The following is a 16,828-nucleotide window of genomic DNA, read 5'->3' as shown; positions in this document are numbered from 1 at the left end:
GGGAAAAATACATAAAGCTTGCACACAATTTAAACAATCAATGTTGGTGTAATTAACAAGGATAATGTTGGGCCCGAATCTCTGCTCGGGCCGCCGTTTCCTATATGACGGATTTCTCAAAGGAAGGGAAATTCAAGCAGCGCCCAGGATTAAGGGGGCTAAACAATAATCTGCTTAAAGGCGAGACCGGCGGCAAAAACATTGTTTTTCAAGCACGGTCAATTTTGGCTTTTATGCCTATTTTGATTCAATATAACAATGTATTTCTTTCAGGTTTTGGAAGGAAACGCTACAAAATACCCTTTATGTTTTATTACTATAGGGTTTGGGTCTATTTGCGTCAGTTAGATTTGCTTTTCCTAATTCACCAAAGTTTGCTTTCGTAGTAACATAAAAGTCCGCTGACCGCTGCTGTGCACCATGTCAACAGAGACTTATCGTTAGAAAGCTTGTGTCTCTCCTGACAATCTCTCGGATCTAATATGGTCATTATTCCTTTGTATCAGCAACCAATCGGTGAAAGCACAAAGGCGGTCTTAAACCAGAAACGAAATCTCATTGGCCTGGGTGTCATTTCAGACAAACGTGATTTCGTTCAGTTGCGTCACGTGTGTGGCCAAAACACTTCCTGGTTAGCCTTTTCCGCCTAGATGTACAATCTCAAATGGCAACAAGAACGGGCGAAAAAAAAAAAAGTTTTACAGGAAGATGACAACGAGTTGTCACTTGCCCACGCAAGCAAGCATTATTACAAAAAACAAATGACCCCGACATGAATACCTTCACCGGAGCTGCGTCGGAGGCGCAGCTGTCATTCCAAAGAACAGGGAGGGGTTTTAGCCTAGCCGCCTTCGCTGCCATCTTTACAAGGTCGTTTTTTCTCAACAATGATTTTTTTCTGCCTCTCTGAGGTTCAAAATTTCAATTCAGGCTGCACGTGACACACCAACCTTTCCAGTTATAATTCTATCAATATTCATTGGAAGGCTTTTAACAGAAGGGCGTCTTGTTCTCACTATATCATCATAGCCTGAATATATGACAACATGTATACCTAAAACCATGGCCAAAAATTGAATATTTTAGGGCTGGTTGACAGCTATTTTCTGGATTTTATTGGAGTGATAAAAAGAGATATCCAAACTCCCTTCTGTAAAGCCTCAGATACTAATACTGGACTACCAAATATAGAAACAAATTTTCATCTAACCTGGCTTTATCCAAAGTACAGATTTCTATCCTGCAAATGTGTTTAAAATATGCACATATTTTGCATGAGAATAATGGCTAATTTGCATATTTTTAAACCATGCTATTCAGAAAATTGCGTAATTACAAAGACAATTGCCTTATTGTAGTAATTAACTGGAAAATATTTCTGCGACTGATACCTTTAAGCTTTTAAAAAAATTACCCCTTATTCACTGCGGGCTGTCCTCGGCCTGGCAGAATCATAAATACATCACCTAATCTCCTAATCACGAGCACTCTGACAGCAGTTCTTCCGGGCTCAGGTTTCTACCACCGCATGCTGAGACGCGTCTCTAGGCAACGGGCAAGGGTCAAAAACAAGAGCCGCCAGATCTTCAATGGATCATCACTTTTATCCCACAGAGTTCACTTCTGAGCCGAGCTAGCCAGTGGACGTTGGTAGTGTTTCATTGGTTGGTTTCCGGTCTGCGGCGGTGATCCCAGGTTAGTAAGTCGCTTTTGTTGATTCCATCTGTTGCTTCACAGTGTATGCTGGTGTGTGTGGGGTGTTTCTGTCCCTCTGCCCTCAGGCAGATCCCCAATCAAATGTTTTGGGTCATGACCGAGGACTCTTTGCAGGACACCATACTCATTCCCTAACATTCTTTAACACACACAACAATTCGTATCACTGGTATCTTTACAGAAGTTAATTGTTCTTTATCGCTTAATGGCTTCCCTGAACTTCCCTTCACCCAACGTCCGCCTTACTTAGGAATGATACTTGTTATTGTATAAGCTCAAAGGACCCTTTATCTCATTTAATGCTGGGTGACCCAAGTTTCCAAAGGGGCCTGCAGGATGGTGTAGGAGATAAACATTTATAGTCTACAGCACTTTTAACTGCACTTATTTATCTGAAATGTATCGGGGGAATTCCCCTGTTGATTGCAAGGGACTTAGTGAGTAATTTAACGCAGAGCAGACGCCCCCTAGGGGCCTCTCCTTGGTATCTGGCTTAGGCCAGAAGTCACTCAATGCAGGAAATCACAATTTTAACCACACATTCTATATAAGGTGACATTAAATGAAGTATACCAGATTGAACTTTCCTGCCATAACACGTTACTTTACATACTTCAAATAATTCAAATAATACTTCAATAATCTGGTGTTTTTTTAGTCGATGAGTAGTGCCAGATATCGACTGTAAAATCAATTCGACATTTATCGCAGTAAGGGGAACTTACTCCGCTTACTTCCGGTTTACATTTCTCACAGGTATTTTCTCTGTGTTTAGTTTTTATCCTCGCTACAGGGGTGTACTTTTAAGGGGTTTTGACTTTGCATACCATTTCACTGCATACAAAACAACATAACAAACCTTGGATTTGTTTCAACAGTATTTTGGATTTGGTCGTATTAATGTCAGGTTATAATTCGCGGCCCATTTTTGACTTGTCCTGATGTTCCTCGATGATCATGCATATGTGTATACTGTGCAGTGGCGGCGCCAGAGTTTTCTCTAGGGGTGCTGTGGGGTAGCTTGACGTTTCATAGAGGTGCTCAAACTTTAAGGGTTTCCCATTAATGCACCAGCGCTACAGTTGAATTTTCTACTGCACTCATATTGTCAACCCTCCCGATTTTCCGCGGGAAGACCTCCGATTTCTTGCCCTCTCCCGGTTTCCTCCCGGGGTCATATTTCTCCCGCATTTCTCCCGATTTCTCACAAAAATCAGATTTACACACAACTGTTTCCACTCGGACTTTAATACAGCTGAACCATTGTTTGGTTTCCATGGTAACACGTCTCTTTAGTAGCGCGCAACTGAAAGTCTGATAGGGTGAGGCAGATAGTCACAGAAAACAGAACAAAAATCGACAACTACTCTCCTCTCTGCTCACTCCTTTCCTGCCCACACATATGCTCCATCAAAGATGGTGTTACAGGCCGCAAGGCATTGCACTTAGAACTACAATATAAGCATGTTAATGTTAATCTAACAGCTCCGGCGATCCACTAGCACTCCCCCATCTTGCATTTTGAAATTCTCCCGAAGATTTTATTTAAATATTGAAGTTAAAAGCATCAATCTGGTGCACTTTGAGAGCAAAATGAAGAGATCTATGGATACATCTGTCAACATACATATGAAACAGAACTGTAAACAGATTTACTATTTCTTTATAGATATTTGTTTTTGGTCAAACATTTGTTTGTTTCACATTTGCATTGATGTAATCAATAATTTTTCTAATTTAATTTAAACAATTTTTTTTTTAAAAACAAACATATTTCTTGGGGGTGCTTAGGGGGTGCTTTGGCAATCCTGGGGGGTGCTTCAGCACCCCCTAGCTCCCCCCTGGCGCCGCCCCTGATACTGTGTACTCGCTTAAGAGAGAGTTCAATAAAGCACAACATATAAAGAATGTCAGAATCCATAGGTTTCCAATATTTTTTACAGGCCGACATCTCCTGTCAGTCTATTACAATATGCCTTAGCCGTTGCGTTTGTGTGTCTGTTTTTCTGTTATCTCCCACGCACTAATAACAGCTCTCTGGCCCCGAACAGAAGCCTAGAGCGTAGAGCAAAGCTATCATTGCCAACATAATAGACTTGTTTTACACTGTGTGTGACAGTGTGTGCAAATGTGTCTCTATTGCCTACAGATACAAGTAGTTTATCATTGATAGATTCATGCACCTGAAACCACCCGCTCCCGCTGCAAACACATAAACTCACTTAACCATGCAATTACTAACCTACCCACACTTGAAGGCATTACCATCATTGTCTTTTTGCCCTTCTAAGCAGTACAGCTTCTTCATGAGTGAAGGATAGTCAACGGGAAGATGCAAACACAGGTGGATAGTCATTCTAATTTGAAGGTCCTGATCACTTAATTTTTATTTTTACAAGTTTCCACATCAACTATTGCTTTATAATATCCTCGTCCAATCCGTGTTGCACTGCTCTGTCAGCTGAAAACCCTGTAACAGCCAAGTGATGTGCAAGCACACACATTTTATTAACCTGAACTAACTATATGGCAAACGTTTTTGGGAAGGTTATCTTTACAGGACACCTCTTTCACTCATGGGTTGTATACAGTGATCTTACTATTGTTTTCACATTGATGAAAAAAAGGGTACCTGAGCAACCCTAGCATCTATAATAATCTGATTTATTTTTCCATAGACTTTTATTCAATCTGACTCATTTTTGCAACCAGTCCATCTCTGCTGGTTAATAAAAATAATGCAGGTTTAAGGCTTTCTTTACAGCCGAACCTAACACATTGGTTGAATGCTCAACACAGTGGTTCCCAAAGTGGGGGGTGCGCCCCAGAGGCATGAAAGGTGGGGCGCGAGAGACCAGATGGAAAATGGTTATTTTTAAAAAAATAAAAAAAGATCATAATTTGAAAGATTATTGATTCGAAAATAATATGATACAGTACTATTACGTCTGGGTCCCTGTGTTTCATTAAAGCTCAGCTCTGTGTGTGTGTGGAACGAGCCATTTTGTGTGCGTGTGTGCGCGAGCGAGAGAGAGAAAGCGTACCGGAGATCGTAGTTGTTAGCTTCTGGTGCTAGCGAGCTACGCTAATGGATATAAAGAGTCCTCTCCTGTCAGACTGAGAGGCTCAGTGAACTAAAGGACTCTCTGAGTGTTTAGATAGTTAACTTTAGTCTAAGTTATCTCAGTGGGTCTCAAACGTTTTGGTCACCATTAATGTAAACAATTATTTCCGAGGCACACGTTATATGATCATTATAGTTATAAAAAAATAAAAGAATAAATGAAAAACAGGTATGAAATACTATATGACATCAAAAAAAGAATAAAGTTTAAAAGGGTGGTTTGTAAAATATCCATAAAGAAAAAGTAAATCTGTTGACAGTTCTGTTTCATATGGTTGTTGAGAATTGTATCCATAGATCTCTTCATTTTGCTCTCAAAGTGCACCAGATTGATGCTTTTAACTTCAATATTTAAAAATAAATCTTCCCGGGGGGAGCTTGCCCCCGGACCCCCCTATGTGAGGTCCACACACCACCTATAGAAAAATAGCACTTTACCCCTGCTTAATTAATGGGAAACCCAAAATGTTTGAGCACCCTCTATGAAACGTCAAGCTACCCCACAGCACCCCTAAAATAAATCTCTGGCGCCGCCACTGAGCCTGACTATTTGTGTTGGGGGGGCCCGACTTTTTTTTTTCTCCAAAGGGGGGGCCTGACAGAAAAAGTTTGAGAAACACTGATGTAAGGTATTCACCAGTGACAATGATTGCTGGTATCACACAAATAAACCACATCGTGTTTTTCTTCTGACATTTGACAGAATCTAGCAAAGAAAATCCTCAAGGAGCCAAAAGAGCTTATTAAAACTCATTATTTACGTGCTGTGTGTCTTGTCATGCAGCAAGGTAAGAAGTCATCCCACATTTTTGTTGTTTTTGTTGTGTAAACAGCACTAATATGGCAGGTCCGTTCCAAGATTATTTCTGAGCTCATCGAGTGAGTCAGTGTGCCCTTGAGGAATGTGCGTTCTCATTGGTGCATCCCTCTTGCTCACATATAGTGACATGCAACACACATCCTGTGAACATTTTAAGATCAGCCACCTCTAGTCACACAAACAGAATACTGCAGCCAGGAAAAATATTTCACCTGTGGTCGATGATTTTGCTACAAGAAAACATGTTGTTTACTTTTACCTCTTCCATATTTCACATAGCTAAAGCCTTTTTATTCTGAGCATGATTGCCTCAAATCATAAAAATGAATCATTGTTACGGATTTCCATGAAGTTGGTTAAAGCAACACATGGTGATCTCTCCCTGTTCTTTACTACAACATTAAAAACAAGAAATAATGTTTCAATGTTTTTGTGTTAATTTAAAGGGACATTGATCAATTTGCTTGATGCTGTATTTTGCTGATTCAGCCCCTGCAGTTTATAAGGGGCTGTATCTGGTCTCATGTCAGCCTTTTTTTTTCTGCTTATCAGGTCGACTTACATTTTTTATTTAACATCATTACACTTTTTACGTTATTGAAACATGAGGAGTTAAATCTGAGCTACAGTGCTCCTTAAATATTTTGCCCGCCATGAAAGCTTACATTTCATACGGTTGTTATGTACAACACACGTGCAGAACAAATGAGACTTTTAACTCAAACATCTTTTGTATGTAGCGAGTCTATGAAAATGGCCACTTCACCCGATGTCCTAGCACTGTGTTGACAAGTTCCCTTTTGTGCTCCTTCCCCAGATGATGGAAAACTTTCCTTTGATGAGTTCAAATCCTACTTCTCTGACGGAGTCTTGACAGCTGAAGAGTTGCAGGAGCTCTTCCACACGATTGACACTCACAACACAGAGTAAGTACATTTTTTTGCTTTTTTATATTCTTACTTTATTCCATAGAGGTCAGAAGTGAGTTGTGAATAATGGAGGAGATGTAGAAGGTGATGCAGTTTGGATTTAATGGAACTTGGCAGCTTTAGGACATTTGGATGGCAAAGTAACTGTCTTCTTATGTTATATAAAGATGAGTAGATCTTTCACACACTATTAAACTGGATGTGAAAAATGACATCAATAGTTTTTCTGTCTTTATTGAATGCAAGTATTCAGGTATCAAGTTTATTCAATTAAATCCCAATCCGCACACAGACATGTTGAGCTGTGGTCCGAAATTGTTGTTACATTGAGAATGAATACTTCGTTTAACAAGTTAGTTGAAAGAAGATCCAAATCAGGATGAGACTTTCCAGCGTTAATGTCATCGAGGCCTGACATATGGATGGAAGTGATGTCTTCTTCATGGAGGATGTGATATGGCGGACATTACATTTCCTCAACACAGACGTAAGTTCTTGCTCAGATAAGGTCATTGTATTTCCCATTTGCAGGTTAAAGATTAAACAAAACTATTACATAAAAAGGCAGTTCATCTAGACAAAGATTTAACTTTCAATTGATCAAATCTACTAATATCCTTCTTCAATATTGTTGAAAAAAGATTGTTCTGTGTTCATGTCCCTTCTTAATAGACATCAATCAATGTGACAACAACAACAATCGTTTTGTCTGCAACTCCAGCATTGTTCGGCTCCCTCTTCGCCATGCGCTGAAGGTGAAGCTGGAGCCGTCGCTGCCATTCGTTCTCCTGAAGGATGGAGCTACACTTCAGGACATTTACCCTTTGAAACGTGATAAAGGCACAGTACCAACAATTGAGTATTTTGATTAGGCCTGGCTCAAGCCTTGAAGATATTGAAATAATAATTCAGATAGTGTCCAGAACTAGGGAGGATAATATGTTTAATATAAATTGCACAGAAAAGGGTTTACCTCTTTTAACAATGTATGCACAAACAGAGTATATGAACAACGGGTTAAACCCCCTATTTTTAATGCATGTATTTAGTCATCTTAACCCATGGTAGGCCATCAGCAAGCTAACTGGTATTGTGTCATGAAACATAAGTATTGTTACTTTGCTAGAGGAGTCTCCATGTACAATTGTATTTTTGCCATCAATGTGTTATAGTTGTAGAACATCTTTTTAAAGAAACAGTTTAATGGAATGCACGTATTGGCTCTTCAGCAGAAACTTTGATAAGGAGAAGGATTTTTATGAAAGTTGCATTTCAAACCATACTGTGCTACTTGAATAAAAACTCAAACAATAGATGTATTTCAATGTGTAACAACATCTAACAGAAACATGTTAGTTCACTTTAAACAGGTGAGTTTATGTTTAAATAGTTTAAACTGAAAATAAACTTAATTTAAAATCATGACTGATCTGTTTGAAGATAAAATAGGGAATGCAATTTTATTTTATTTTTTTATTTAGCCTTTATTTATACAGGTGTAAAATCTCATTGAGACACAAGGTCTCATTTTCAAGAGAGACCTGTTCAGTGGTAACACTACCACACAAAGTTACAGACAGACAGGACACTAAACACAGAGGCAACACTAAAATACATAATCGTAAAAAAAGTAGTCATTGAAATCCAATGTAATACAACACACTGCATGGTCGTACACAGAAAAATGACATTTGCATGTTTGCATTCAGACAAAGCAGAAGAGCTTAACCACTGGGTTCTTTCAAACATGTTTTTGATTAATTAAAATTAAAGCTGTTTTAACTTTTAAAACATTTAATTTAATTTTGTGCCATCCAAGCACCCTCCTTATAGAACATTTCTCTGAGTTCTGAGAGGAAGGATTAAAGACATATCTTTGATGATGATCTGATGATGTTGCAGAAGCAGGCAGTGAGTTATTAATGGAGAGGAAATGCAGTCTTTATAAACTTTCAGCGTTTTATTCTCTCCTTGCAAAGCACTGTTTAACTTTTTCAAAGAGTAACAGATTCAACACACCTTTAGTAAATACAAACAATTATTTAGTATATACACCCTAAAGCGTATATTCATTAAATAATATTGATGAAAGTCAAACAAACCCTTTTTATTATCATACTGCTACTGTTCAGCACCGCAGACGGATGTGGCCGATACTAAGTGGCTCAATGCTTCTCTGATAAAAACATAAAGTTCATATTTTATTCTAAATTAAACTTAGTTACATTATCCATTACTCTTATCTTACTCTATCTTGGTTTGCAAGGACTCTCTTTGCCTAAGCCATTACTCCCGCCCTTTTTTCATACATATGTCAGACTTAAAGATAACTGTCATGATGATGTGAATACAAAGATCATTGAGTTGCATTATGGGAATTAAGTTGTCTTGACGATGACTGAAATATATGAAACTCAAGACTCTGTATGTTATTTCTTTCTACAATACATACACGTTGAAACTAAAAGGTGTGACTTGAGCCGAACAATATGTCCTTACTCTAAAAAACGCAATTTAAATGTGTCCTATGACACATTTAAGTGAATTAGGTTAAGTTAATTGAGTTAATTAGAAGTTAAACAAGATTACACCTTAACATCCAGAGGGGTTTGTTCAAAGGCCACGTATAAACCCTAAATTGTCCAAGGTGGAGTAATATTGGCTCACTTCACACCTTCCTTTCATGGGAAATTGCCAAATTGTATTGAACGTGTCCTCATTGGAATAATTGAACAGTGTTTAAATGAACTCTTTAAGCCACAGCTGAAGGTTTATAAAGACTGCGTTTTCTTTTCCCTCCATCACTCACTACCTTCTTCCGCAAAGACAACATCATCAGATAATCCTCACAACAAAGGTAAGACTTCCCTCTCAGCATTGCATCAAATTATTATTCTTAATTATAATAGGAATTTTCTTCCAAAAGATAACTTTATTTTAAGGGTGCTTGGACGTCACTAAATTGAAAATATTGTATTGAAAAGTTAAAAAGTAAAATTGAAAGTATTTCGAATTTTAATGAATTAAAAACCTGTTTGAATCAGCCCAGTGTATGGAAGTAAATCTGTTCCATCTGAAAAATTATGCATTGAAATTATGTATCTTTTGCCTCTGAATTCCATTGTTCGAAAACACATTGTTTTCACCTTTTTTTAATGTTCACAAATGCAGCTGCAAATATTTAGCTACAAAAAATGTAGATCATCATCCTGGAACCCAAGGAAAAGCAATCGATTTTAGATCAAGTCAAACGCCCAGCCAATTCAAGCTACGCTTATTCACTGCGTTGGTCACGGAAATTGATTTGTAACTGAATTTTTGCCACTGAATTTGTGAACATTGAAAACAAATTGTGAAAATGAGTTGTAGAAAATTCGAACAATGAATTTCAGAGGCAAAAAATTCCGATTCATAATTATTAAGTGCTTGAAAGACAATGGCTTTTTAATTTCTAAATCAAATGGAACAGATTGACTTTCATACCAGTGTTAAGGCTCTTCAGAGTATCTGAATGCAAGTGTTTTCTGCAACCACGCAGTGTGTTGTATTTACTTTCCTATTTTATATTTAAACAGATGGCATCAGTTATTCATCTTGGTGTGCTCTTACTTATCAGTGGACTGGTGCTGGTAAGTAAAAGATTATATAATATATATATATACAGTATATTATTATGATTTCTTCATCATATATTTACAACACTAAACAATCTCCCTGTCATTGTTTAGTGTTTTTAAACTATTTTTAAATTAAATAAACATTGTTAATTTTCAGTTTATAATATGGTTGAAAAGAAATGGCTGGAGAATTTATTAGATTTAAAAATTAAATATAAACTCACCTGCTGAAAGTAAACGAAAATTGTTCTTTTGCTGTTTATAGATGACATCTGCAGGTCAATACAAACGTTTTCCTTTTTATTGTTTTTATAATTCAGTTCAACGTAAATAAGTATTTCTAATGCACGCCTGAATCATTTTACAGTGTTGTTGTAATGTGAGGTGATAAAACATAACAATTTGAGAGAGGGTTTTCTTGGAGAAAAAAAAAGGCATTTTATTTATAGCTTTCAACAGAAAACATTATTTCACAGAAACATTACACCCCCTCTCTTTCCAGTCACATTTATAGCAGATTGCCCACCTTCCCAATTCAACCTCATGGTCATGACTCTGGAATGAGAGTGAACAGTCAAACACAGGAATAAACATTGTTTTCTACATCTAACAAAATCCTCATGGCCTAAATCGATTCATGAACTTGCACAAAATTGTTGTGAAGTTAATTGGCCAACAATAAATCACACCTCATCGACCAATTACTTCCCAAACTCCACCTACTCATACCACACTATAAAATGAGTATTTTGGACTCAAGGTGGCTTCCAGCACTGAACACTCTAATTAATTAATTAAAATCATGATTGTTTGTCTTCAAGACATGTTTTTTTAATAGAAAAGTTAATTTAAGTGCTTAGTATATATAACTTCATATTATAAACTTTGAAGAAAAGAACAATGCCTACCTTTCCTTATAAAAAATGTGTTTAGCCAAATGTTAGTGAGGGAGTGTATGCTTCCTCACATTCGTCTTCTTCCTCACTTCCAAAGTCTCGGAGCGATGCAGAGGTGATGTCGACATTAAGAGTTAATATTATCATTCATGGCAAGAAATAAAATCCTCCCTCCACCTTTCTTTCTTTCCACTCAGCTTCTGTTCATGTTTCCCTCTTTAGGTCTCCGTGGCAGACGTTGAAGAGCAGGAATTCTTGAAATCTGTAATTTTATCAAACATCGTAAGCATCACATATGGTGCCTGGATCGGAGGCTATGATGCTGTCATGGTGAGTGACTTTACAGATAGATGTGGTTAGTGTTTATAATTATATCTTCTGAGTGTTAAACATTAACAGCTGGAGGATTTAAAGTCAGCCCTTGTGCTCCCCATTGCCACATTGGGGCAATAGAAATACATTTATTGATTAAGGTTTGGTAGCATAATCCCACATTTTAAAACTGGTTTGTTTGCATTTTCTATTGAGTTTAATAGTGACTTGCTTTGTTTGTTTTAGCGCAAAATGGATGAGGATTCCACACCTATTTTCATATACTGAGAATGATTGACATACATCATGGATTAACCTTTTGTGAACACATTGATGAATCAGGTTACCTTGCTTAAATCGTTTTTTGTACTCTGGTTTGGTAAACTCACTAGTTTCCCACACTCCTAATACCACAGCTGTTATCTCCTTTTACTCACGCTGAGTTCCTGCTCAGTTTGACTTATGCTCCAGGAACAAGTACAGTTTGGTTGTCTTAATACCTAAGAAGCTTGAGCTCTGCCTTTTGAAAACCTTTTGCAGGAGAACAATTGGAAGTGGAGCGACGGCTCTGCCTTCACCTTTGCCGCTTGGGGTGCTGGGGAACCAAACGATGCTAATGGAGAAAACTGCATGGAGGTGCATACTGGTACACAATTATTATTGTTGTTGTTGACACATTGATTGAAAACGAAATCTTTGTCCAGATGAACTGTCTTTTAATGTTTTTGTATCTAATCTTTGACTTCCATTTGCCAACAGATGGGAAATACAATGACCTTGGCTGTGATAATTCAATAGCTTACATCTGTGCTCAAGACATGTAATGATGTCCGCCATATCACATCCTTCCTGCTGAGGACATCACTTCCACCGAGATGTCAGGCCGTGATGACATTAACGCTGAAAAGTTTAGAATTTAAGTGAATTTGGATCCACTTTGAATTAACTCTATAAAATCATTTATTTAAGACAATTACCAGTCTTGAGATTGTTATTGTTTATTTAATAAACTTTACAGGTGGAATTGAAAGTAAAATATAAAACACTTGCATTCAATAAAAACAAAAAATATAACTGATATTTTGTATTCATTTCTCATATCCTGTATATAAGTCCATGTTAATAGTGTGTACACATAGCCAGCTAGAAGGTTAATAAAAGAGGACTAAAAGTTCACAGCCAGCTTAAAGTTATCACTCTGTGTTAACATAATAACTTTAAGTCAGCTTAGACTTGTGGGGGAAACTTCTGAAGCAATTGGAAACAGGACTTAGAGAGACACGAGGAGAGCTGGAGCTTTGATGGCAAACACTGGCGGTTTATTTGGAGCTTCGGCAGGAGAATTCACAAGACATGTCACGGGCCACGAGTTGACCACACGGTAAAGATGCCACAATCAATTCTGAAGAACTCTACCCCAGACCCATGTATTTAGCTAGTTCAGAGAGAATAATCAATATTGTGCATAACAAGATAGAATCATAACATCTCTATCAGCTGACGCCAACAGGCAGGAAACTCCCACTGGAGGGAATTTGGGGATTTTAGCCTTTGCAGACCATTTACATGCACCAAATAAAGCAGAATTGTTCCCCTCAAAGAAACTGCTTCCAATGTATTGCTACACAAAATAGTTTTTTTCCAATGGTACTAATTAAAGTACAGTAAGTATACTTAACTAGGAACAGAATCAACTAAAGTTACATTTTCCTGTTTTTCTCGAGTCACTAGGTTCACGTCAGTCAAGCTTAAATTTCATAATTGAACCCAATCTTCTCTACAGTGACGGATGAAGAAATTGTCTTGGTATATTTTGCTGTATGAGATGCTGCTCAGGTGATGTTGAAGCAATAATGTTGCAAACCAACAAGTTAATAGGTGAATCAAGAAACTAAAACTCACTTACCAACTTCCCAGTTGATGCACTTTAGTGGGCAAAACTTGTATTATTACAACAAACACAGGAAAATTATCCTGGCAGAAAAAGTCTATGGTATTTACATGTAATTGAATGAATATCACCACTGATTGAAAGTGTCTGCAGTCAAAGAGAATAAGATATTACATTGGTACATTGCAACGGTTCATTATCCATAAAAGAATTTGTGAATTATGAGAGTATCTGTCATTTATGTGTCAAACAAACAAGAGTTGTTAACAATGATGGCACTATATAACTGTTTCATTATGTCAACAGCATAATTAGATGCACAAGCAGACAGTATGATATTTGCATCTAGAGCTGAACTTAAATTGGATCAAAGCAAACATGTGGCTTCCTCTGTGTTCATCTGACAGATAGTAAAGGTGCTAGGAAGTGGGACTTGAATCCTGTATTGATCAACGGATGAGTCAATAAGCTGTGAGGTCTTTCTGGTAGCAATTTAAGTTCAGCTGAAGGCGCTCATAATATACGGTTTGCTTGTGCAGTGCACCTAATTATGCTGTTGAGATAATGAACTCTATATATAGCACCGTCACTGTTAACTCTTCTCAGGTTGCTTTATTCTTCAAATAAATACAAAAGCAAAGACATTTCATGTAGTTTAAATTCAGTTTAATTTGTGCGGGAAACGTGTTTAATTGCACTTTCACAAGAGGACTAGCAGAACTCTATAACCAGGGTTGTGCATAACTGGTACGCAGGTACGCATGCGCGGCAGCAATCTGAAATGCGGACTGTCATTTGTGTCACAAAGCGCATTTGCGTAGGCCTACTTGTGAAGCTTTTCCAGAAGGCGGTTAGATCACCGGACGACAGAGTCGGTCTCCGTGTGCACAGACAGGGCTGCTGTTAACGTCGGTCTGTACAACGGAATTGTGCCAAAACTACGTCAACCGGCTGCGGAGGGAGACTGCCCCCCCCCTTCACTGGAGAACTGCGCTAAAACAGCTGATCACAACGTTCACGCTTTGTGGTCAAGTACTCCACTAGCCCCCCCCCGTCGACTTTACTGAAGTACTCCACTAGCACCGGTCTGTTTGGTCTGATTGATCGAGTAAATCCCCAGCCTCCTTCACTGTAACAAGGAATAACGTGTCTCTTGAATCAAGCTGTGGACACTATTTCAATTGTTTTAGCTATTGTCTTTATTTCTGTGTATTACTTATACACTTTCATGCATGAACGTTCATCACAAACATTTCTGAAGGCTTTCCTGTGAGATATTCACTGTCTGGACCACCAGCCAACAAAAAGCAACGTATTGATTTAATTATTCATGATTCATGTTTGACTTGGTCCCGCTTGTCATCATTCAATCATTCACCAAATCATAGACTGTTGAGAAAAAACAGTTTTTAAAGGGACGAAAATGTATTAATGTCACCTCTGTTAACCTTGGAAACGTTGACATGTGAGGAATTCTCTTTATTAAAATATCTCTCATTATTTCTCTCTGCAGCAATGTGGACACCGATGAGCTCTGTGGTAAGTTGATTTATCACCTATATAATAACTTTAAATATCAGTTATAATCTGCACGGTTATAGTTTTTTCTTGCGTTGCCTCACAGTGAGAAGCAGCAAAGACACAAATGCTATTTGACATTTTTCCCAGCGTAAAATAAGAAGCATGTAAGATGTCACATGACCAAACCCCCACAGGCTGCATGACTGAGGTGTCACTGCTGCTTCAGCAAAACACCTACAGCCCTGTCCTAGCCATTTAACTCACAACATGTTTCTTTTTTTGTGTCTTTCTTGCGTGAAGAGTATTTCTCCCAGCACCTCGGTGAATATGAGAATGTTCTCGGTGCCTTAGAAGACCTGAATATGTGCATACTGAAGGCCATGGACAAGACAAAGAAGGTATGATGATACAAATGAAAGATAAACTTGCTTTTCTAATTTCTTTATGTCACTGTAGTAATAATAGTTATATTAATTTATAATCAAGTATCTTCCAGACATACAATGTCGATTGTTTTAATTGGCACGTATCCCCGTGTATGTATACTGAAAGTTAAGCTGCTCACAAAATATACAAAGTTATATAAGGTACCTGCATTTATCTCATAATAATGCATACTTTCTATTTAAAGTCTACCTTTAAAAAGGTTTTAAAAAAAGAGCTATGTAAATGTCAATGGAGCAGAGGCAAATCTATAGTGTTAATAGAAGAGTATAGGTGTTAGAACGGGGTACAAAATAATGGACTCAAATGCGACGACTCATATTTTAATGAGGAAAAAAAAAAAAAAAGTTTTAACAAAAAATCACTCGAGCGAGGAAAAAAAAAAACTTCTTGATTTCAAACAAACAAAACTCTCCTCTCTGGTTTTCACGCTGGGTCTCTGGACATAGAAGCACACTGAAACAAGACGAACTGGCACAAGACAAAGGGAGACAAGGACTATTTAAACATGAGGGAATTGGGAACAGGTGGAAACAATCAGGGGCGGGGCAGACGCTGACGATGGCGGAAAAACACCCAAAGTGAGGAAGTAACAGGACCTGAAAAGAAACACAAGAGGTAAGTACAAAATAAAACAGGAAATGGGAAAACGAGACATTACATGAGACATGGGGACTTGACTAGAGATGACAGACATAAAATAGACAGACAAGACGTGAAGTAACAAGAAAACCTGACTCTATAGAAACCTGACTAGACTTGGAATTACATACCTGACTAAACATGAAATGACAGACATAAAACAAACACCACTAACACAATTGACGAGACACCACAATAGGTTTTAAACCTAGACAAATATAAGTCAGAATTGCAATGGGCAATTATTTATTTGTAACTTGTGTTTGTGTATATAATGGGAGGTTTGAATTTAAGTTTTAAACGTCCAAAAGTTGTCAAGATTTTTCACTAAAAGCCAAGATTGGTGATGGCTCTAACAAAACTAAGGGCTTCAAAGTCATCCTTAGGTTTCAGATGACTATGAATGTGTGTTTAATGTTTCATGGCATATCATCAAATATTTGTTGGGATATTTGAGTTCTCACCAAAGTGGTGGATTTACTGATCTGCATTGACATCCCTTAGCTACCGTGGCTAAAATTAACAGCAGTGCACCATCAGTAAAGCTTCATTGTGCACAACGCAAGTAAATTAGTGAACTTTGATATATGTTAATCTTAAATGTTTCGATCTGTTTTGATTTGATATGATTTGGAAAAAAAGTGTGTTAAGTTTGTGTAAATCAAAAGAAAATGCTAATTGCATCCGTTTAGATCTAATAATACGTTCTCATATCTGTACATTCATACTAATTTAAATCCCTGTGACACACAACCACACTGCTAAGAAGTAAACATCACACTGACATCTCATGCAGTGCACATAATGATAATGTTTGATTTTCTCAGTGAGGCTTAAACTCCATGCTGCAAATGTCTCCCAGCATGCTCCTCTGTTTCCTCTGATCTCCCATTAGTCAGATTTCCATTACAGAGCA

The 16,828-nt window shown here is 37.7% G+C and overlaps 1 protein-coding gene across 1 annotated transcript in view; it reads left to right on the top strand.

Annotated features, from left to right (window-relative positions):
• necab1 (N-terminal EF-hand calcium binding protein 1) overlaps nt 1-16,828 on the top strand; it is a 37,454-nt gene that overhangs the window by 5,026 nt on the left and 15,600 nt on the right. Inside the window, exons 3-5 of the mRNA XM_010773007.1 lie at nt 6,478-6,586; nt 14,819-14,844; nt 15,127-15,224. Of these exons, the coding sequence (XP_010771309.1) occupies nt 6,478-6,586; nt 14,819-14,844; nt 15,127-15,224 (233 nt within the window). The remainder of the gene's footprint in view (nt 1-6,477; nt 6,587-14,818; nt 14,845-15,126; nt 15,225-16,828) is intronic.

Source organism: Notothenia coriiceps, unplaced genomic scaffold, assembly GCF_000735185.1.
Source record: "Notothenia coriiceps isolate Sejong01 unplaced genomic scaffold, NC01 NC01_scaffold00011851, whole genome shotgun sequence".
Taxonomy (NCBI): Eukaryota; Metazoa; Chordata; class Actinopteri; order Perciformes; family Nototheniidae; genus Notothenia; species Notothenia coriiceps.
The sequence above is the reverse complement of the archived record's forward strand: the minus strand, read 5'-3'. Positions and strand labels throughout refer to the sequence as shown.